Below are 22,005 nucleotides of genomic sequence, written 5' to 3'. Positions count from 1 at the left end.
GCTTCCTTGATTTATCTTCTAACTTTTTCATAAAAAAGTATTTTTTCCCCTCTAATTTATCTTTGATTACTCCCCCCACCCCCACCTTGTGTGTGAGACTGTGTGTGTGTGTGTGTGTGTGTGTTAGTCACTTACTTCCTGGCATATTGAATTAGAAAAAAGTCCTATCTTTTTCCTCCTAAGTGTATCCTTAACTCCTACACTTGTGCACACACACACACACACACACACAGAGCACTTCTGATACAAAATGTGTGCGGGGTTTTCCCCACCAAGCAGTTCTGCAACATTAGCTAAATGTCCCACAATTTAACTCGGTTCTGACACTCTCTGCCTGGAGATAGCATCAGATCTCACAGGCTAAGGACTCAGTCCCATAAGACTGCTCCCCACTTCAGATGCCAGTCACAAGTGGTCAGTCCCCAGGGAACCCAGAGCTTCTGCCCAACTTGGCTACAAATCAAACATATCCACAAGGGACTTCACTTGTGGTCAGTCCAGTGGTTAAAACTCCACACTCCATTGAGAGGATTCAGGTTCAATCCATGCTTGGGGAACTAGGATCCCACATGCCATGTGGTACAGCCAGAAAAGAAGTTCCCACAACCCGCACTTGGGATTTAATTAATTTGCTAGAGCCACTCACGGAACTCATTCTACTCTATACTTACTTACGTTTACAAGTTTATTAAAGAGTATGATAAAGGATATAGATGCACAGCCAGATGAGGAAAGATACAGGGAGAGGCCAGGGAGGGTTCTATGCAGAAGCTTCTGTCCCTGTGGGGTTGGGGTATGGCCACCCTCCTGGTGGATATGTTATATTTGGATATGTGCATCTACTCAACAGTTCCTTGAACCCCTGTATTTCTGGGACTTTTATGGAGGCTTCCTCCTATAGGCACGATCAGTTATTAATTCCATTTCCAGCTCTTTTTTCTTCTCTGGAGGATGGAGGTTTGAGACTGAAAATTCCAAACGTCTAACCATGACTTGGTTCTTCTGGTGACCAGGCCCCATGCAGGAATCATTCAGGAGCCCACATGGAGTTGCCTCAGTAGAACAAAAGGCCCTCCTTGTGGTCTGATCACTTAGGAAATTACAGGGTTTTAGGAGCCCTGAATCAGAGATGGGGTCAAAGACCAAAGACTGGAACAAGAGATGCTCTGAAAGCTCTTATCATTTAGTAAATGACAAACGTTTTAGGAGCTCTGAGCTCTGTACCAGGAACTTGGGGTAGGTGTGTGTATATATACACACACACACACACACATACATATCTGCCATATTTATGTTTTGGGATGACCCTGATGCTGGGAAAGATTGAAGGCAAAAGGAGAAGAGGGCAGCAGAGGATGAGATGGTTAGATAGTATCACTGACTCAGTGGACAGGAATCTGAGCAAACTCTGGGAGATAGTAAAGGATAGGGAGGCCTGGCATGCTGCAGTCCATGGGGTCATAAAGAGTCAGACGTGACTTAGTGCCTGAACAACAACAACCTGCCATATATACTATATACAAATATGTATGTGTAGGAAAATTTTAAATATACATCATTTTTTCTGTTATCTCACACATTTTGTTGGTTTTATCTTCTAAATATTTTACTTGTTTGTCTTTTTGTGGGGAAGAGGAGATATTTTTAATTTCTAAGAGCTCCTTTTTATTTTGTTGCTTAAAAAAAACAACCAGCAACCTGTTCTTGTTTCATGGATAAAATATCACACTCTATGTCTCAGAGGGAACAGTGCAGGGAGCAGTATAAATGTTCAAAGAAGGGCCCAGAGTTCCACAGCCTGGTACGCAGCAGTTCACACAGGCCTTCCACTCTCACCCTGGATCTGAACACGGCTGTCTTCTGTCCTAGGCCTGTCTGGTTTGGTTGATCCAGAGGATACACTTTTGATTTCCTGTCAGGCTGGGGGCATTAGCACCTGAACTGTCGGGGTGGAAGCAGATGTGGGCGCCTTCCTCTCATCCGTCACCTTCCCGGTAGCTGGTACGTCCATCTCTGGGGCCCTCACCTTGCTCTGCGGGGCTAGCTGCCTTCCTGCGGCTCCTGCATCCCCACCCCCCGCAGCAGGGCTTTAGATTTGCTCTTTCCCTCCTGGCCCCTCAGTGTCTCTCTACTTTGTCTTCATAGATTTTTTGTCTCAGAACACTGGTTTCTCTTGGGTTTTTGAAGCTAGGGTTTGTGGTTGTTTCATTTCCTCCTCTTTTTAGGGTAATTTGCTGAGAAAAGCATGGAGCAGAAACATATTCACTTCACCATCTTCAAATGGGAACTCAGTGCTTGTTACGCATTGAATTGTGTCCCCTGGAAATTTATACGTTGAAGTCGTAACTGCCAGTACCTCCGCATGTGAGCCTATTTGGAGATGGGGGTCTTTACAGAGGACATTAAGTTAAAATGAGATCTAATCCACTAGGAAAGGTGACCTTATAAAAACACGGAAATTTGGTCACAGAAGCAGACAGGTATAGAGGAGGAGGATGTGAAGAGACACGAGAAGACTGCCGTCTGTAAGCAGGAGAGAGGCAGAGATCCTTCCCTCACAGCCATCAGAAGAAACATGTATATATCCTACCGACAATGCGTATGCGACAGATAACTGAGGACCTACTGGCTGGGGCAGGAAACTGCTCTGTGATCCGTGGTGACCTCAATGGGAAGGAAATGGCAACCCACGCAAATGGACATCACATTGTAAAGCAACAATACTCCAATAAAAAAAAAGAAGAAGCCAACTTTGTAGACACCTTGATTTTAGACTTTTAGCTTCCATGTGAGGCAATAAACATCTGTTGTTTAAGCCACCCGGTCTGTGGTTCTTTGTTATGACAGCCCAAACAACCTAGTATAATACAATGCCATTTTTCATTTATTCACAGAATGTCCTGCCCCTGCTTAGTCTGATTCCTACTCTTTAAAAAGCAACCTATGTCTCCTGCTTTGAGACTGTGTCCTTGATCTGCTTTAATTAAATGTCCTTCTTTTTAGCATCCCTTATCACAATACCTCTCATGCTGTACTGTAATCAATAATCTTGTTAATCTTTCTATCTGACTTCCACACTAGGCTATAAGTACTTGAGGCCTGTGGTCCTGTCTGACCTCAGCGATTGTGCACAGGAGGCTGAAATATTGCTTATTGAATGAATATATTATTAGTATAGCTTGTGGGGGAGGATGAGCAAAAGTGTAGTTGAGTAACAAATTTATCATTAATATGTTAAATCAATACTTTTTGATAGAAAAATTATATGAATATAATTACATAGAAATTTCTGAGACTTCAAGAAAGCTAGTGATACCCATACATGCACACACAACACTCAAGATTAAAATTTCATCGTGAGAATAAAAATACAGAAAACCAGTAATCGAGAGTCTTTGCCCGTATTTTTAAAGAGAAGCTTCCTGTCCTGCCTAGGGACCACAGCTGGGTAAGCCAGCACTGGCATTGCAAGTAGCTTTGAACTCTGTAGTTGCGATGCCTTGTGAACTGCCCAGTTTCTGTGGCCTTTTCATTGACACTTACTGTGTCTCACCATTTTTTTCTAAGTCAAATATTGTGCGCTGTGTCCATGTGTACTCAGTCACGTCCAACTCTTCGCAACCCTGTAGACTGTAGCTTGTCAGGCTCCTCTGACATGGAATTTCCATCCAAGAATCCTAGAGTGGGTTGCCATTTCCTACTCCAGAGAATCTTCCCGACCCAGGATAGAACCCACATCTGTTGCGTCTCCTGCATTGGCAGACGGATTCTTTAACACTGCGCCACCTGGAAAACCCAGGACCCATATGCTGATAAAAAACTCAACAGGTTGAGTTTAAAAGGAAGGTATACAAATAGGTTCCTCACTCAAGTCATCTTATCTGCTTTAACTAAATCTCTTATTCCTCCTTTTACTCCTTTGAATAGAAAATGTGCCAGCAGCCTCTCTCCCCTCCTTTAAGACCTTCTCATGTAAAAATAAAGGGTCACTAGAGAATGATTCCCCACCGTTTATATCTTATCACAGTCCCCTTGTGTTCAGGATATGGATAAAGTCCTGGGATGTGTGTGCCTGTCTGATGTGGCAGGGTTTGGATATATGTGGGCTTTCTGAACACATCTGGACACATTTGGAGCACTGCAGTTCTACTTATTAGTGCTACAGCTGATGCATCCTGAGAATCTCTCTCTTTCCGGCGAGTGCTTCTTCTTATTTGCTGGAAGATGGGTTTTATAGTGACAGAAATGGAGGAATGAATTAAGAACTACTTGAGAAAAATTATAGTAAGGGAAAAGGGGGGACCAGGCTACAGAAGCTTTATGGATTATTAGTCCAAAGAACTAGGGCCTGAAATATGTCGCTGCTGCCATGATGCTGCGAGTAGTTTATGAGAACAATGGCTTTCCTACGTGTTAGCTTATCAGGCTGGCCTCTCTGCCTTCCTGAGGGTGGGCTGCAAATCAGTGTGAGGGAGAGAAAGTGTATGACAAATGAACAGATAGAATACTTGAAATCTCATCAATTCCGGCACATGTGGTCTCTGTGCCCATGGCGGGGGCACCCTGACATGGAGGGTCACTGGGACTGAAGGACATCTTACTGTGTGCGCTGACTCTTCCGAGCTTCCCCCTTGAGGTCCTAATTCAGCCAGAAATGATGGCTTCTGTGCTCCTGAACAGACTTTGCTTTCCCTCTCGGGCACAGAAAGGAACTTCAGGTACACATTAGGGACACAAAGACCTGGAGGGAAATTCGTCTCTGGAATCGCACGGCATCAATCACCAGCCGACACGCCGTTTAATAGGACGTCATTAATGAGCAGCAGACACGTCCGTGCTGCTGCAGCCGGTGGCATCACTGCCTGCCTCTGAGATTCATCAGCTAGTTAAAATATTCTTGAAAAAGTACATTTAACTTTGCTCTGCTTCAAATCCTCCTCACGAGAAGGAATAAACTATGTTGATTATCTCTGAGGGGATATTTTTTTTAAAGCTTTTAACAAATGTTTAGAGCATCCTTTAAAGTGTGCTAGATGGTTGTGCTTACACTCTTCTCTTCTTGTATATCCCAAGGGGCATCTGCAGACATATACATAAATCACTCAATTTTAAGCAAGTGTATGTGGAGAGCTTGCTATATGCTCAGGTTGATCTGAGCATATAGCTCAGATCAGAACTGGACCCACGGTAGGTCTGACATTGTGGTGATGCTTTTTCTCATGATTCCTTTTTTTCCATACCATTACAGGCCAGAAGACAGGCTTATATGGATACTCTAAAGGAAGAAGAAAATCAAAAATTGCAAAAGATGAAGGAAGGACAGCACCAGAAGGTATTCAAAGACCATATTAGCATTTGGTTGCGGTACTAGATAATGTTGAAGAGCTTGAGAGCAGTAATATTTATATACATGAAAATCCTAAAAACAAAACAAAACACCACAGGTGTTAAAAATGGTGAGATGTGAGTATGTTTTAAGAGTATGGTGGTGTGATGGCGGCTTCTGTTCAACTACTTATTGGCTCCTGCTACTTACTCAGCCTCTGAGGGCTACAGTGTGTCTGCTGTAGTTGGTGCCACGGTCCAGGGAGAAGATGATAGAACACTTGGGAACTTCTTTTTTTTTTTAACTTTTTATTTTGTATTGGAGTATAGTTGCTTAAAAATGTGTTAGTGTCAGGTATATAACAAAGTGATTCAGTTACACGCATAAACATGTATCTATACTTTTTCAAATTCTTTTCCCAGTTAGCTTGTTGCAGAATATTAAGTGGAGTTCCAGGACACTTGGGAACTTCGGGTCTACAAAATATAACAAATGCCACTGCCATTTTTAAAATTAAAGATATATGATGTTGCAAATAATGTCCAGAGACCACTATAATGCATAATGGAAAAAAGCAGGCACACAAAATCGTGACACTGGCTTAAATGTTCATCTAAAAATACCCAAGGAATGAAACGACGCACTCTACACGTACACAAATATGTGAGGTGTTTCCAAAAAACACAATATTCCAAATAAAATGAGCAATAGAAATCAGGGAAATGAACACTGAGAAAAGTACTTAATGAATAAGAAATTTCTGACAGGGTAACTGAAAACAGTATTGTGACTTGATGGTCATACCTGCTTTGATTCATAGGCTCAGAGGCTCCTCAACCGAGGATGGGAGTCATGAGAGAGATGGGAGTCAGCTCCAAGGGGCCACTTCGTCCCAGGTCCTTTAAAAAAGCAAAAAAAAATTATTCAGCTAGTGGGAGACCATTATCTTCCCCATATTTATTTTCGAACTTTTTTTCTTGTTCTATTTGTACTTAATATATCCTGCCATTTCTTCCAGGATATCCCTCAAGTCTGTTTCTTCAATTATTCAATTACCTTGAATTCTAACGCCCATTCTGATTTCCTTAATTTGGTTTGTTTTTTCCTCTTATGTCTTTGCTCTACAAGGTAGCTTATTATAGCAATTGAGTGTGGAAATCATATTATAACATATTCATATTATGAAATGTGTACTAATTGTTGTTGTTAGAATTGACCTTCTGAGTGCTACCCTCCTCCCAACAGAGGTCAAACCCTTACTTTTTCATAGTTTCATCCAACATACAATATAAGTGGTTGTCACTGAGTTGTTTTGTGCTTCAGTTCAGTTCAGTCGTTCAGTCATGTCTGACTATGACCCCACGCACTGCAGCACGCCAGGCCTCCCTGTCCATCACCAACTCCTGGAGCTTGCTCAAACTCATGTCCATCGAGTTGGTGATGCCATCCAACCATCTCATCCTCTGTCATCCCCTTCTCCTCCTGCCTTCAATCTTTCCCAGCATCAGGGTCTTTTCCAATGAGTCAGTTCTTCGCATCAGGTGGCCAAAGTATTAGAGCTTCAGCTTCAGCATCAGTCCTTCCAATGAATATTCAGGACTGATTTCTTTGAGGATGAACTGGCTTGATCTCCTTGGAGCCCAAGGGACTCTCAAGAGTCTTCTCCAACACCACAGTTCAAAAGCATCAATTACTTAATATTCAGATTTCTTTATTGTCCAACTCTCACATCCATACATGACTACTGGAAAAAACATAGCTTTGACTAGACAGACCTTTGTCAGTAAAGTAACATCTCTGCTTTTTAATATGCTGTCTAGGTTGGTCATAGCTTTTCTTCCAAGGATCGAGTGTCTTTTAATTTCATGGCTGCAGTCACCATCTGCAGTGATTTTGAAGCTCAAGTCTCTGTTTCCATTGTTTCCCCATCTATTTGCCATGAAGTGATGCGACCAGATGCCATGATCTTAGTTTTTTGAATGTTGAGTTTCAAGCAGCTTTTTCACTTTTCTCTTTCACTTTCATCAAGAAGCTCTTTAGTTCTTCTTCACTTTCTGCCATAAGGGTGGTATCATCTGCACATCTGAGGTTATTGATATTTTTCCTGGCAATCTTGATTCCAGCTTGTGCTTCATCCAACCCAGCATTTCACATGATATACTCTGCATATAAGTTAAATAAGCAGGGTAACAATATACAGCCTTAACATACTCTTTTCCCAATTTGGATCCAGTCCATTGTTCCATGTCCGGTTCTAACTGTTAAATTGTTGAAAGAAATAATGTAAATTGTCAGTTTAGTTATTAAGCCACTTACTAGGCTTAATTATTAAGCCAAGTGCCAATAAGGTGCTTCCCTAGTGGCTCAGTGCTGAGGAATCTGCCTGCAATGCAGGAAATGTGGGTTTGACCCCTGGGTCTGATAGATCCCCTGGAGAAGAAAATGGCAACCCACTCCAGAATTCTTGCCTGGAGAATCCCATGGACATAGGAGTCTGACGGGCTACAGTCCATGGGGTTGCAAAGAGCTGGACATGACTTAGCGACTGAATACAAGCATGATAAGCAATGAAGAAGCCACGAAGCATTTTTATCTCTTGGTGTTTAAAAAAAATTATTTTTCCTTTGACAGAGGCTTCATATGGAAATCCACAGTTAAATAAGCAGTGTTTTAGTAAGATTCTAGTAATTAGCAAGTAGAAACTGAATCTAGTATATATTTAAGTTATATTTTCAATGATGTCCATCAAATGACATGAAAGTATTAATATTTTTCTGTGATCTTTCAACGTATCACCACATCCTGAGTTACAAATCAGTGTAGACACGATGTATTTTAAAATAACTACTAGTGAATCTTAAATACTGTTTTATAAAGTTTGGTATATTTCGAATGTGAAAACCTGTAAATGTAGAATATTTTACAAAGGGCATGCTCAACAGATTAGAAAATCAGATCTGCTATTTAATTTTCAGGTTGAGCAGTTATTTTAAACAGTGAAAATTAAGCTTTTTATCTCTTAATCTTGTTTTTCTTTTGGAGTCAGACAAATGTTGATACACACATATTTTTCTGGTTATTGATTAAACATATTTTCTTTTTACATAAATTATTTCCTTTTACTTACTGAAGCTTTCAGTAAAATGAATAATGAGTGTATAGATGGTTCCATCACTAGGGACTTCAATAATGGTAGAGTACATAAGGATATTTACCTTATTTTTGCTTCTCTCCCTTTTTGTTCAGTCTGTTGTTAAAAAAAGGCCACTGGAAGCTTCCCTGGCTAGTAGAATCTGTCACTCATGTCACTTCAGTGGTTTTGCTTAAGAAAACAAGAAGAATCATGTTCATGGTAGGGAGCCATAACACATTTGTATCATCACATCTTTTCATGTGTTTGATTTCACCTAGTAGCCCAGATGGTAAAGCATCTGCCTGCAATGCAGGAGACCTGGGTTCAATCCCTGGGTTGGGAAGATCCCCTGGAGAAGGAAATGGCAACCCACTCCAGTATTCTTGCCTGGAGAATCCCATGGACAGAGGAGCCTGGTGGGCTGCAGTCTATGAGGTCGCGAAGAGTCAGACACAACTGAGCAACTAACACACACATTCATGTGTTTACTTGTTCCCTTGATTCAACAAGTAATTAATGAACACCTACTGTGGAGAAATTGGAGAGTAGACTCTCTAGGTTAAAGTGAGGTGTAAAGTGACCTAGTGATCAGCTGCGTGTTGGCCCTGCTCTGTCTGTCCCTGACTTTCACATTCTTCCGTTACTCTGGTCTTTGGGGACAGTAGATTCTTCCTTAATTTTAATTCCCGGTATTTTACATTTGAGTCAATTCCCTCTTCCAACACTTTACTTGTAATTACCTTGGCTTGCCTGGTGGCTCAGGTGGTAAAGAATATGCCTGCAGTGCAGGAGATCTGGATTTGATCCCTGGGTTGGGAAGATCCCCTGGAGTAGGAAACAGCAACCCACTCTAGTATTCTTGTCTGGAGAATTCCATGGACTGAGGAACCTGGTGGGTTACAGTTCATGAAATTGCAGAGAGTCAGACACAACTGACTGACTAAAACCTCCTGTTTTCAGTTTTTCACCCTATCAGTTCAGCTGAGTTGCTCAGTCGTGTCCGACTCTTTGTGACCCCATGAATCACAGCATGCCAGGCCTCCCATCACCAACTCCTGGAGTTTACTCAAACTCACGTCCATCGAGTCGGTGATGCCATCCAACCATCTCATCCTCTGTCATCCCCTTCTCCTCCTGCCTTCAATCTTTCCCAGCATCAGGGTCTTTTCCAATGAGTCAGTTCTTCGCATCAGGTGGCCAAAGTATTAGAGCTTCAGCTTCAGCATCAGTCCTTCCAATGAATATTCAGGACTGATTTCTTTGAGGATGAACTGGCTTGATCTCCTTGGAGCCCAAGGGACTCTCAAGAGTCTTCTCCAACACCACAGTTCAAAAGCATCAATTACTTAATATTCAGATTTCTTTATTGTCCAACTCTCACATCCATACATGACTACTGGAAAAAACATAGCTTTGACTAGACAGACCTTTGTCAGTAAAGTAACATCTCTGCTTTTTAATATGCTGTCTAGGTTGGTCATAGCTTTTCTTCCAAGGATCGAGTGTCTTTTAATTTCATGGCTGCAGTCACCATCTGCAGTGATTTTGAAGCTCAAGTCTCTGTTTCCATTGTTTCCCCATCTATTTGCCATGAAGTGATGCGACCAGATGCCATGATCTTAGTTTTTTGAATGTTGAGTTTCAAGCAGCTTTTTCACTTTTCTCTTTCACTTTCATCAAGAAGCTCTTTAGTTCTTCTTCACTTTCTGCCATAAGGGTGGTATCATCTGCATATATGAGGTTATTGATATTTTTCCTGGCAATCTTGATTCCAGCTTGTGCTTCATCCAACCCAGCATTTCACATGATATACTCTGCATATAAGTTAAATAAGCAGGGTAACAATATACAGCCTTAACATACTCTTTTCCCAATTTGGATCCAGTCCATTGTTCCATGTCCGGTTCTAACTGTTAAATTGTTGAAAGAAATAATGTAAATTGTCAGTTTAGTTATTAAGCCACTTACTAGGCTTAATTATTAAGCCAAGTGCCAATAAGGTGCTTCCCTAGTGGCTCAGTGCTGAGGAATCTGCCTGCAATGCAGGAAATGTGGGTTTGACCCCTGGGTCTGATAGATCCCCTGGAGAAGAAAATGGCAACCCACTCCAGAATTCTTGCCTGGAGAATCCCATGGACATAGGAGTCTGACGGGCTACAGTCCATGGGGTTGCAAAGAGCTGGACATGACTTAGCGACTGAATACAAGCATGATAAGCAATGAAGAAGCCACGAAGCATTTTTATCTCTTGGTGTTTAAAAAAAAAATTATTTTTCCTTTGACAGAGGCTTCATATGGAAATCCACAGTTAAATAAGCAGTGTTTTAGTAAGATTCTAGTAATTAGCAAGTAGAAACTGAATCTAGTATATATTTAAGTTATATTTTCAATGATGTCCATCAAATGACATGAAAGTATTAATATTTTTCTGTGATCTTTCAACGTATCACCACATCCTGAGTTACAAATCAGTGTAGACACGATGTATTTTAAAATAACTACTAGTGAATCTTAAATACTGTTTTATAAAGTTTGGTATATTTCGAATGTGAAAACCTGTAAATGTAGAATATTTTACAAAGGGCATGCTCAACAGATTAGAAAATCAGATCTGCTATTTAATTTTCAGGTTGAGCAGTTATTTTAAACAGTGAAAATTAAGCTTTTTATCTCTTAATCTTGTTTTTCTTTTGGAGTCAGACAAATGTTGATACACACATATTTTTCTGGTTATTGATTAAACATATTTTCTTTTTACATAAATTATTTCCTTTTACTTACTGAAGCTTTCAGTAAAATGAATAATGAGTGTATAGATGGTTCCATCACTAGGGACTTCAATAATGGTAGAGTACATAAGGATATTTACCTTATTTTTGCTTCTCTCCCTTTTTTGTTCAGTCTGTTGTTAAAAAAAGGCCACTGGAAGCTTCCCTGGCTAGTAGAATCTGTCACTCATGTCACTTCAGTGGTTTTGCTTAAGAAAACAAGAAGAATCATGTTCATGGTAGGGAGCCATAACACATTTGTATCATCACATCTTTTCATGTGTTTGATTTCACCTAGTAGCCCAGATGGTAAAGCATCTGCCTGTAATGCAGGAGACCTGGGTTCAATCCCTGGGTTGGGAAGATCCCCTGGAGAAGGAAATGGCAACCCACTCCAGTATTCTTGCCTGGAGAATCCCATGGACAGAGGAGCCTGGTGGGCTGCAGTCTATGAGGTCGCGAAGAGTCAGACACAACTGAGCAACTAACACACACATTCATGTGTTTACTTGTTCCCTTGATTCAACAAGTATTTAATGAACACCTACTGTGGAGAAATTGGAGAGTAGATTCTCTAGGTTAAAGTGAGGTGTAAAGTGACCTAGTGATCAGCTGCGTGTTGGCCCTGCTCTGTCTGTCCCTGACTTTCACATTCTTCCACTACTCTGGTCTTTGGGGACAGTAGATTCTTCCTTAATTTTAATTCCCGGGTATTTTACATTTGAGTCAATTCCCTCTTCCAACACTTTACTTGTAATTACCTTGGCTTGCCTGGTGGCTCAGGTGGTAAAGAATATGCCTGCAGTGCAGGAGATCTGGATTTGATCCCTGGGTTGGGAAGATCCCCTGGAGTAGGAAATAGCAACCCACTCTAGTATTCTTGTCTGGAGAATTCCATGGACTGAGGAACCTGGTGGGTTACAGTTCATGAAATTGCAGAGAGTCAGACACAACTGACTGACTAAAACCTCCTGTTTTCAGTTTTTCACCCTATCAGTTCAGCTGAGTTGCTCAGTCGTGTCCGACTCTTTGTGACCCCATGAATCACAGCATGCCAGGCCTCCCATCACCAACTCCTGGAGTTTACTCAAACTCATGTCCATCGAGTCGGTGATGCCATCCAACCATCTCATCCTCTGTCATCCCCTTCTCCTCCTGCCCTCAGTCTTTCCCAGATTCAATGTCTTTTCTAATTAATCAGCTGTTTGCATCAGGTGTTCAAAATATTGGAGCTTCAGCTTCAACATCAGTCCTTCCAGTGAACACCCAGGACTCAAATTCTTCCCAACCCAGGGATCAAATTCTCCTTTAGGATAAACTGGTTGGACCTCCTTGCAGTCCAAGGGACTCTCAAGAGTCTTCTCCAACACCACAGTTCAAAAGCATCATTTTCCCCCTACATCTTCAGTATATTTTCTGTTAACTAGTATATTTTTTGTCAGCAGGCATGCTGACTCTCGCCGTAACAAAATAAACAAGCTGACCTACTTCTTCCTTGATTCGGCTATCCTCAGGGTTATCACCTTTTCTGCTTCTACCAAAAAAAAAAAAAAGACAGAGGTAATATTACTATAATCACATCTTTATTGCCCACTTTGTCCTTAATGCTTTATGTTCTGGTTTATATTCATAAACGCTCTTACTGAAACTGCTCTCTAAAGATAAAATCCCTTCTGAACATTCAATTCAGTGGTTCAGTGGTCTTTTTGCAATCCCTGTGTCCCTGTAACTCTGACATTATTTATACCATTTAAAGCTTTTATGGCTTTTTTTTTACTCTATTATTCTGATATTATTCTATCTCAGAGTAATCCATCCCAGTATTCATCCACCGACCCATCTATCCATCCACCCATCCATCCATCTATTCTGTCGACAACAGGGACTGAGCTCCTATTATGTACTGAGCCTCCTGGAAGATACTGAAGTTCCAACTAGAAACAGGATAGACAAGGCCCCTTCTCTCCTAAAGTTTACTTTTTTGTGGAGGAGATGAACAATTAAAAGAGGACTAGTAAAACGCTGTACTTTTATTTTATAGTGAATAATCACTTGGTAGTAATTAATGCTGCCCAAGAAAAAATTGTGTGTTGTGATAACTTCAGAGTGATGTATCAAATAGTGTCGATTACCTACTTCTCTCCTAAAACCTCATTTTTTTTCCCCCTTCATATATTCATCCTACTTAGCATGGCCTGTTTCAGAAAAGTCAGAAGTCAGCCCAGGGATGCATTTGCAAATGGTCTAACTGATCATGGGAATTCTATTCTCATTGACTGTGATTGGTTCAGCCATTGAAATGGGAAGTAGTTCCAACCAACATGACTTATGGGAAGCCAGCCTTTCATACAGGATTTTATCAATATGAAATGGACTACTCTTCTCACTTAGTGATTTTCACCTTGATGGTTCTTGGTCTTAATTTTGTCTGATCCTAATTATTTTGCCATCCTTCTTGTTAGAACTTATATGGCAATTTCTTTTTCCGTTACTCAATTTTAACCCCTCTGTGTCACTTGGCTTAAATTAGATTTCTAGTAACAAAAATGGCTGATTTTTCTTTTAGCCAATTTCATAATCTCTTTTTAATATATTCTCATTTATTGTGATTACTAGTATATCTGCCCATTTTCTTCTACATAATTTACTTTTTATTTTTGTTTTCCATTCTTTATTTTCTTGACTCCGAATTTTCTGTCCTGTTTATTTACTTTTCCTCTTTTCTCTCCTCTCCTTTCCTCCCTATCGTAAGAAATTTCTTAGTGGTTTTGATTTTAATTTTGTATTACCTTTTGTTGGCCTGTTTAACCTCAAAATATGTCTTACTGTAGTTCTGAAAAATTTCTATTTTCTTTTCACATTTCTTCCCTATTATCAACCCTGCTCCCTGTTTCTTGGATATGTATCAAGTAGCTTTGGAAATTCTAGCTAGACCTGTCCTCTGTCTCTCTTAACCATTTGTCTTATACTTCCTGTCTGGCCTTTTCCATTGCATTCTGGGAGAACCTTTCGCTAGATCATCTTGCTCCTGGAATCATTTCGTCATTCTGCTTATTTGGCCCCTGCATTGAATTTGTTTATTTACCAGTGTTGCTGACTTACTTTTTCATAGCAGTGTTCTGCTTTATAAGTGCAATATCCTTTCTGATCTCTTCATTAATGGCAGTTATACAATCATTAACATTTTCTACTTACTATTTTAATAGTATTTTTTTCCTTTCTGATGTAAGTTTTATCTCATGTAGTTTTGTCTCTCACATGTTTGGTGATTCTTGGTTATCTCCTCATGTTTCTTTGGACACGTGAAAGTGAAAGTATTAGTTGCTCAGCCGTGTCTGACTCTTTGCGCCCCCATGGACTGTAGCCCACCAGGCTCCTCTATCCATGGGATTCTCCAGGCAAGAAAACTGGAGTGGGTTGCCATTCCCTTTTCCAGGTGATCTTCCCAACCCAGGGATTGAACCCAGATCTCCTGTACTTGGGGCAGATTCTTTACCATCTGAGCCACCAAGGAAGGCCCTGGCCAAGTTAAGATATACAGAAGCCAATCTTCTGCATGTGGCAGCCTCTTGTTCTCCTATGGTCAGCATGTACTGGGACACTGTCCTGTTCCTCTGAGCTCAGAGCCCCTCCTCCATTCTGTGTTACCCAGGGGCGCTGTCAGTGCGGGCTGCTGTGTATGCCAGCACGGGAGACGAAGAACCCACTGTCAAGCTCCTCTCAAAGCACTTCTCCACCTGATCATCTTTAGCTTCTCTCAGATCTCCTTTAGAAACACAGCTAACTCAGACCCAGTTGATCCTGCATACTTGTTTCTCCATATAATTTATTTTATCCCTTTTCTGCCTACAAGTAATTTAAAATTTTTCTGATAGGTTGAGTACACTTACTGATTTTGCATGGTTATTGATTTTATATAGTCATTTGGAAAGTAAAAACAAACCATGAAAACATATTTAAATTATTCAATGACAGAGAAAATGATTGTAGACTACTTTAGAAATTATGGTGAGAGCAGCTTATAGGGAATCCTCGCAAAGCCGTACTCAGAAAAAGAAAAATCACAACTTTAAATCCAGTCAGGACTCAAACAGAAACAAATTAATATATCCAACCTAAGAATTTAAAACAAGAACAATAAACAATACTGAAGGAAGTAATTAAGAACAGAAATTAATAAAAAAAAAACTTGAAGAAACAGCTGTTATAAAAATTCAACAGCTTCTTCTTTGATGAGGTCGACAAAATGAACAAATCTCTGGTAAGTCTAATCAAGAAAATATTAGTAAAAATGCAAATACACAACAGTATAAATGAGGGGCTAGAACCATAGTTTTAGAGAAGATTAAGTGAATGGTTTTATGAGAATATGTAAAACTCTAAACTGACTCAAAGAATTACAATAAAGACAAAAATGCAAGTGATTTTAAAGTTTTCTGAGAATTACTTTCCCTTAACAAGCTAAATTTGGATAAATTTACAGGCAGGTTCATTAGAATTTTCAAGTAACACATTTTTTTCCTGTGTTCTACAAGTTGTTTCAGAGCAAGGAAAAAGATGAAATAATTTAGAATTAATATAATTTAATTGTCATTCTCATGATGTCACAACCTGGTAAAGGGACACACTCACAGATTTATAGAGATTAACATCTGAAAGAAAGTTCTAGCTAATGGGATTTGTTTCTCATATCATTTACATAGTTAAGTTTATTCTAGGAGTGCAAAGATGACTACCTATATATTATAACTTTTTATATCACTGCAATATGATAGTGAAAGTTGCTCAGTCGTGTCTGACTCTTTGCGATCCCATGGACTATATAGTCTATGGAATTCTCCAGGCCAGAATACTGGAGTGGGTAGCCTTTCCCTTCTCCAGGGGATCTTCCCTGGATATCAAACCCAGGTCTCCTGCATTGCACGTGGATTCTTTACCAGCTGAGCCACAAAGGAAGACCAAAATATGAGAGAAAAAGAGATCATGAGAGAAAAAGAATTTGACTACCTCTGTAGTTGCCAAAAACGGGCATTGGTAGGTTAAAATCTATCAGTTAAAAAAAAAAAAAGAAAACATGGTAAGCTAGAGATAATTTTTTTTCCCTTAACATTCATATAGTCTTTCAAACAAACAACCAACATTAATCTCAGTCGTAAAATATTAGAACAGTGAACAACATAAAAGTATCTGCAGCTCCTACCACCAACTAATATTTGTTCTGGAAATTCTAACCTAATGCTTTTTAGTGTCATTTGATGAAAAACTCTTCTAGTGAAGGGGAAGAAAGCTTCAGTATTGCATGGGACAAGGTTCGAGAATTGTTTTAGCCAACTTGATAGGACAAAAATAGAAAAGTTTTATCTAATTATTGGAAATAAAAGTTATTATTTATGGATGAGAGCAATCTGTACAACCCAAGAGAATCAACTAAAAATTGCTTAGAACAAATGGAATTAAATGAGCTGGCTTCCTTTGTGGCTCAGCTGGTAAAGAATCCACCTGCAGTGTGGGAGACCTGGGTTCAGTCCCTGGGTTGGGAAGATCCCCTGGAGTAGGGAAAGACCAGCCCACTCCAGTATACTGACCTGGAGAATTCCATGAACTGTAAAGTCCATGGGGTCGCAAAGAGTTGGACATGACTGAGTGACTTTCACTTCACTTCACTTCATATATATATGACACACAAATTCATGAAGCATTCCATATGTTTTAGGGCTTCCCTGGTAGCTCAGCTGGTAAAGAATCCACCTGCAATGTAGGAGACCCCGGTTTGATTCCTGGGTCGGGAAGATCCCCTGCAGAAAGAGAAGAGTTTGGGGCTGGGGATAGCTTAGAGGAGCCTTGGTTCTGCAGCTCCCCACAGTAATGCCTTTCCCCAGATGACGTTGGCTATAAGAAAAAGTGGAAATAGAGCTCAAATTATTGAGAGGAAACCAACCAAATCCAAGGAAGTAAATACTCATGGGTAAAGTAGGAGAGTGAAAAAATAGCATTAATAATGTGTACTCCTCTCTTACTGTGCTGTGCTAAATCGCTTCAGTCATGTCCGACTCTACGATCCTATGGAACATAGCCCGCCAGGCTCCCCTGTCCATGGGATTCTCCAGGCAAGAATACTGGAGTGGGTTGCCATGCCCTTCTCCAGGAGATCTTCCCGACCCAGGGATCGAACCCAGGTCTCTTACGTCTCCTCAGGTGGCAAGCGGGTTCTTTACCACTAGTGCCACCTGGGAAGCCCCCTCTCTTACTAGTTATTGTTAATTCTGTCATTATTTAATATAAAGAAATGGACTTTCAGCTACAATAGTCATTGAATTCTCTATCTCCCACCCAGAAATACTTCCTATCAAATTTCTTCCAACTTCTAAAAAATATTTTTTATCATAAAAGTTGCTTTTATATGGTGGAAAATGTAAAAAGTATAGAAATTACAAGGAAAAATATAATCATCACTCATAAAAACTCTCCACCCAGAGATAAGCTCCTTTAACATGTCAGTATATTTACTTCATTTCTTGGTTTCCATACATGCAGAGACTGTAGCTGCTTCTCTCCACCTCGGGTCACATTTGCAGGCTTACCACATGCCAGGCATAAGCTAAACTCTCCATGTGCTTGCTCTCAGGTAATCTTCCAGTGTCATGAGGTAGACAGCACGACAATCATCCATAACAAATGAGGTTTAGAAAGAGAAAGTAATCCATACAAAGTACAAGAGAAGAGGCAGGCTTCAAAACTCACCCAGACTCTCTTTTATAATCACTTTTTTTCCATTTTCACATAGATAAGCACATTCTTACATCATTGAAGCATAGTAGTCACTGTTGCATGGTACTCCAGACTTCAAAATCCTCAACTTCTCTACTGCTGAAAAACTATTTTAAACCTCCCATTAAGCTGATTTTAAATATAAACAATCCTATCCATACAGCTTGCGTGCATTTCTGATTATTTCCTCAGAATACATGTATACCTTTTAGGTCTAAGACTTTTATTTTAGGAAACTCTTTAGAATTTGATACTGTCTGAGTCCTTTGCTGTCCCTCTTATCAGCAGCAGTACGAGGGAGTCTGTAATGTTCTTTAATAGCTAATAATATAAACCCTCCTCACCCCAGCAAACACACAAATTATTTCTTATTTAATCTTGTGATTATTCTCTCAGTTGAAGTGTAGATATGGTTTTTCAAACTACCTCAAATTCCACTGAAATTTTTACTGGAATTGCATTAAGCTCACTAATTAATTTGGACAGAACTGTAGTTGTTACAGTATTGAATTTTACCACTCAGGGGCATCAGCCATCTCTACTTTATTCAAATTATCATTAAAGGATTACAGGAAAGGTCTCAGGTATTCTGGGGCTTTTTTAGGTTTGGGGGTTTTGGATGTGTTTTTTTTTTTGTTTTTTTTTTAGGGATTGAGCAATTTTTTATATTGTTGCTTTTTGATGAAATCTCTCTATCTCCTATTTTCTCATTAATTTTTACTAACATTTGAGGGCATTATTGATTCTTACATATATGTTTTATGCTGTGCTTAGTTGCTCAGTCATGTCCAACTCTTTGTGACCCCATGGACTGTAGCCCACCAGGCTCCTCTGTCCATGGGGGATTCTCCAGGCAAGAATACTGGAGTGGGTTGACATGCCCACCTCCAGGGAATCTTCCCAACCCAGGGACTGAGCCCAGGTCACCCGCATTGCAGGCGAATTCTTTACCATCTGAGCAATGAGGGAAGCCCAGGAATACTAGAGTAGGTAGCCTATCCCTTTCTGCAGGGGATCTTCCCGACCCAGGAATCAAACCGGGGTCTCCTACATTGCAGGTGGATTCTTTACCAGCTGAGCTACCAGGGAAGCCCTAAAACATATGGAATGCTTCATGAATTTGTGTGTCATATATATATGAAGTGAAGTGAAGTGAAAGTCACTCAGTCATGTCCAACTCTTTGCGACCCCATGGACTTTACAGTTCATGGAATTCTCCAGGTCAGTATACTGGAGTGGGCTGGTCTTTCCCTACTCCAGGGGATCTTCCCAACCCAGGGACTGAACCCAGGTCTCCCACACTGCAGGTGGATTCTTTACCAGCTGAGCCACAAAGGAAGCCAGCTCATTTAATTCCATTTGTTCTAAGCAATTTTTAGTTGATTGTCTTGGGTTGTACAGATTGCTCTCATCCATAAATAATAACTTTTATTTCCAATAATTAGATAAAACTTCTTTTCTATTTTTGTCCTATCAAGTTGGCTAAAACCATTCTTGAACCTTGTCCCATGCAATACTGAAGCTTTCTTCCCCTTCACTAGAAGAGTTTTTCATCAAATGACACTAAAAAGCATTAGGTTAGAATTTCCAGAACAAATACTTTTGTAAACATCCAAAGGTAGGGGTCCTTGAAGTTCATGGCATCAACTCTCCCGCTTCCATTATCCTTTTCCCCTTGTTGAGTTGAGAGAACATTCTCTCCTGGGAGAAGCATGTCTGCTTTAATGGTGATGACACTTTAATGTTTACATATAATGCAGTCAGGCTGACCATGTCAGAACACGCCCCACTGGAATTCGAACATGATTTTAAAATGACCCTGTCCTAGCCTCCGATTACCACAGCCTTGCTTTGGAACATGCCTTTAAACTCATCAGCTTTCTCACGCAGCCGGCCTTGTACACACCTGTTTGTTGTTTAGTCGAGCCTTTGGTAGAATGCAACGCAGAGAAGTGGTTTCTGTAACCCCTGGCAGGAAATGGTGACTATTACTTCTTGCCATTAGCTTGGTCCCCCAGCAGTGCTTCATCTCAGCCCTTCCTCCAGCAAGAGCAGTCCCAGCAGGACCGGCACAGACTGGCACCATTTGCAGTGTTGTCCTTATTTACTAAACACTTACTTGGTGGCTTAGGTAGTAAAGAATCTGCCTCCAATGCAGGAGACCTGGGTTCAATCCCTGGGTCGGGAAGATCCTCTGGAGAAGGGAATGGCTACTCACTCCAGAATTCTTGCCTGGGAAATTCCATGGATGGTATAGTCCATGGGGTCACAAAGAGTTGGACACAACTGGGCGACTAACACACATATCTGACTTGGCCAGTGTTTACAGGAGGTTCTGCTTTAGCATCTCCAAAACAAGACTTTGTTTATCAGAGGACTTACGTACCTTCTCTCGATGGAGCGCCGTCTGAATGCAGGGAGGCGAGCAGAGCAGTGAGAAGACACACGTTCTCTCCCCTGGGAGCCTTCGTGGATACACTTAAAATGTTGAACCTTCGGGAACATTTGCTCCTTGTCTCTAGTTTGCATCCCTTCTTATTCTCTTGTCATGTTGCTTGAACTTGTGTCCAGTGATGCGTTTCTTTCTGTTTTGTGTCACAGCTGTTTCCCGGGTCTGTCTTCCTCATTATTCTGTGGTTTCCTTGAGGTTGGAGGTGGGTCTTCTTTGCATCTGTATCTCAGCCTGAATCCAGGTGTCTGGAGAATGGTTGGTGCTTCAGAAATATGTGTTGAGTGAGACAAGATTTGACAGTGTCTAAGATGCTTTGTGTCGTGTCCCTCCGACTTGGAGAGCATTTTTATTTTCTTAGTGTCCAAAGCTCAGTCCTTGGAACAGGAACGACTTGTTTTGTATCTGTCCAAGGAGGTGTTGCACTTCTGGGTTAGAACCACATCAACGACCCAGGAATATGCTTATAAAGCATGCAGATGCATCTGCAGTGGCTGTCAGCTCAGCAGAAGAAATTAATTAGTTGAAATTATCCTTTGTGGCACCAAAGGAAAACCAGCCTCTCTCTCCCTAGTAAACACGCTTTGCTGCTTGTAGAATAAAAATCCTGAGTGCAGCGGAACTTGAGCACCCCCTTCTGCCACCTGGGGTCGTGGTCCTGCGTGGTGGTGCCTCATTGACTCCCCTCCTGCCTCTCTCCTGCTGTGTTTTCTTCTCTCCCCTGTCCTTGCCTCTGTAACAGCACGCTCTGTGCTAGTCTCTTCCTGGCCTCTTTTTTGCCTTCCCTGACAGTTCTTGGCTTCATGATGTACTGTTTTGCTCTTTTACATTTTTGTGTATTAAAAACTAGATATCCATTGGGATTCTCCAGGCAAGAACACTGGAGTGGGTTGCCATTTCCTTCTCCAATGCATGAAAATGAAAAGTGAAAGTGAAGTCGCTCAGTCGTGTCCGACTCTTAGCGACCTCATGGACTGCAGCCTACCAGGCTCCTCCATCCATGGGATTTTCCAGGCAAAAGTACTGGAGTGGGGTGCCAAGATATGTATACCAGCATATAAAAGTTAAAAATGGATATATGTGTATCTTTTCTATTTACATGGAACAGTACCCTCCAAACTGCTCTGAACATTACTTTTATCATTTAATGTATCTTAGAGATCTTATCATAGGCGCCCCCTCTCTGCCATCTATCTAATTCTTTGGAGCTGTTGCATAATATTCCATTGTGTGGACGATGCGGTACTTTACTGTGCCAGGTCCTTGTAAATGTGCATGAAGTCTTTCCCTTAAACTTTAACTGTTTCAGTAATTCAGATGTGCCTCTCCTTTTACACGTCTTTGAACATTCTGCTAAGGATGCGTACATTTTACATATTTATGGTTGCTGCTCGCCAAAAACTATTTTTTTATTAACTTAGACACTCCACCAAAATGCTGGAATGTACCTGATTCTCTATCAAACTTTTGTAGTTTTTGTCAACAGGATAGAAGAAAAACTTTATCTCATTGTTTTGGTTTATATTCTTTGACTATGTGTGAAAATGATGACTATTTTTAA

The 22,005-nt window shown here is 40.7% G+C and overlaps 1 protein-coding gene across 1 annotated transcript in view; it reads left to right on the top strand.

The window, feature by feature from the left end:
- Positions 1 to 22,005, top strand: part of EPSTI1 (epithelial stromal interaction 1) — a 102,115-nt gene that overhangs the window by 62,518 nt on the left and 17,592 nt on the right. The window contains exon 8 of the mRNA XM_014482918.2: positions 5,249 to 5,332. Within this exon, the coding sequence (XP_014338404.1) occupies positions 5,249 to 5,332 (84 nt within the window). The remainder of the gene's footprint in view (positions 1 to 5,248; positions 5,333 to 22,005) is intronic.

The sequence above is a fragment of the Bos mutus genome, chromosome 12, assembly GCF_027580195.1.
Source record: "Bos mutus isolate GX-2022 chromosome 12, NWIPB_WYAK_1.1, whole genome shotgun sequence".
In the NCBI taxonomy this organism is placed as follows: Eukaryota; Metazoa; Chordata; class Mammalia; order Artiodactyla; family Bovidae; genus Bos; species Bos mutus.
This window is presented reverse-complemented; position numbering and strand designations above follow the sequence as displayed.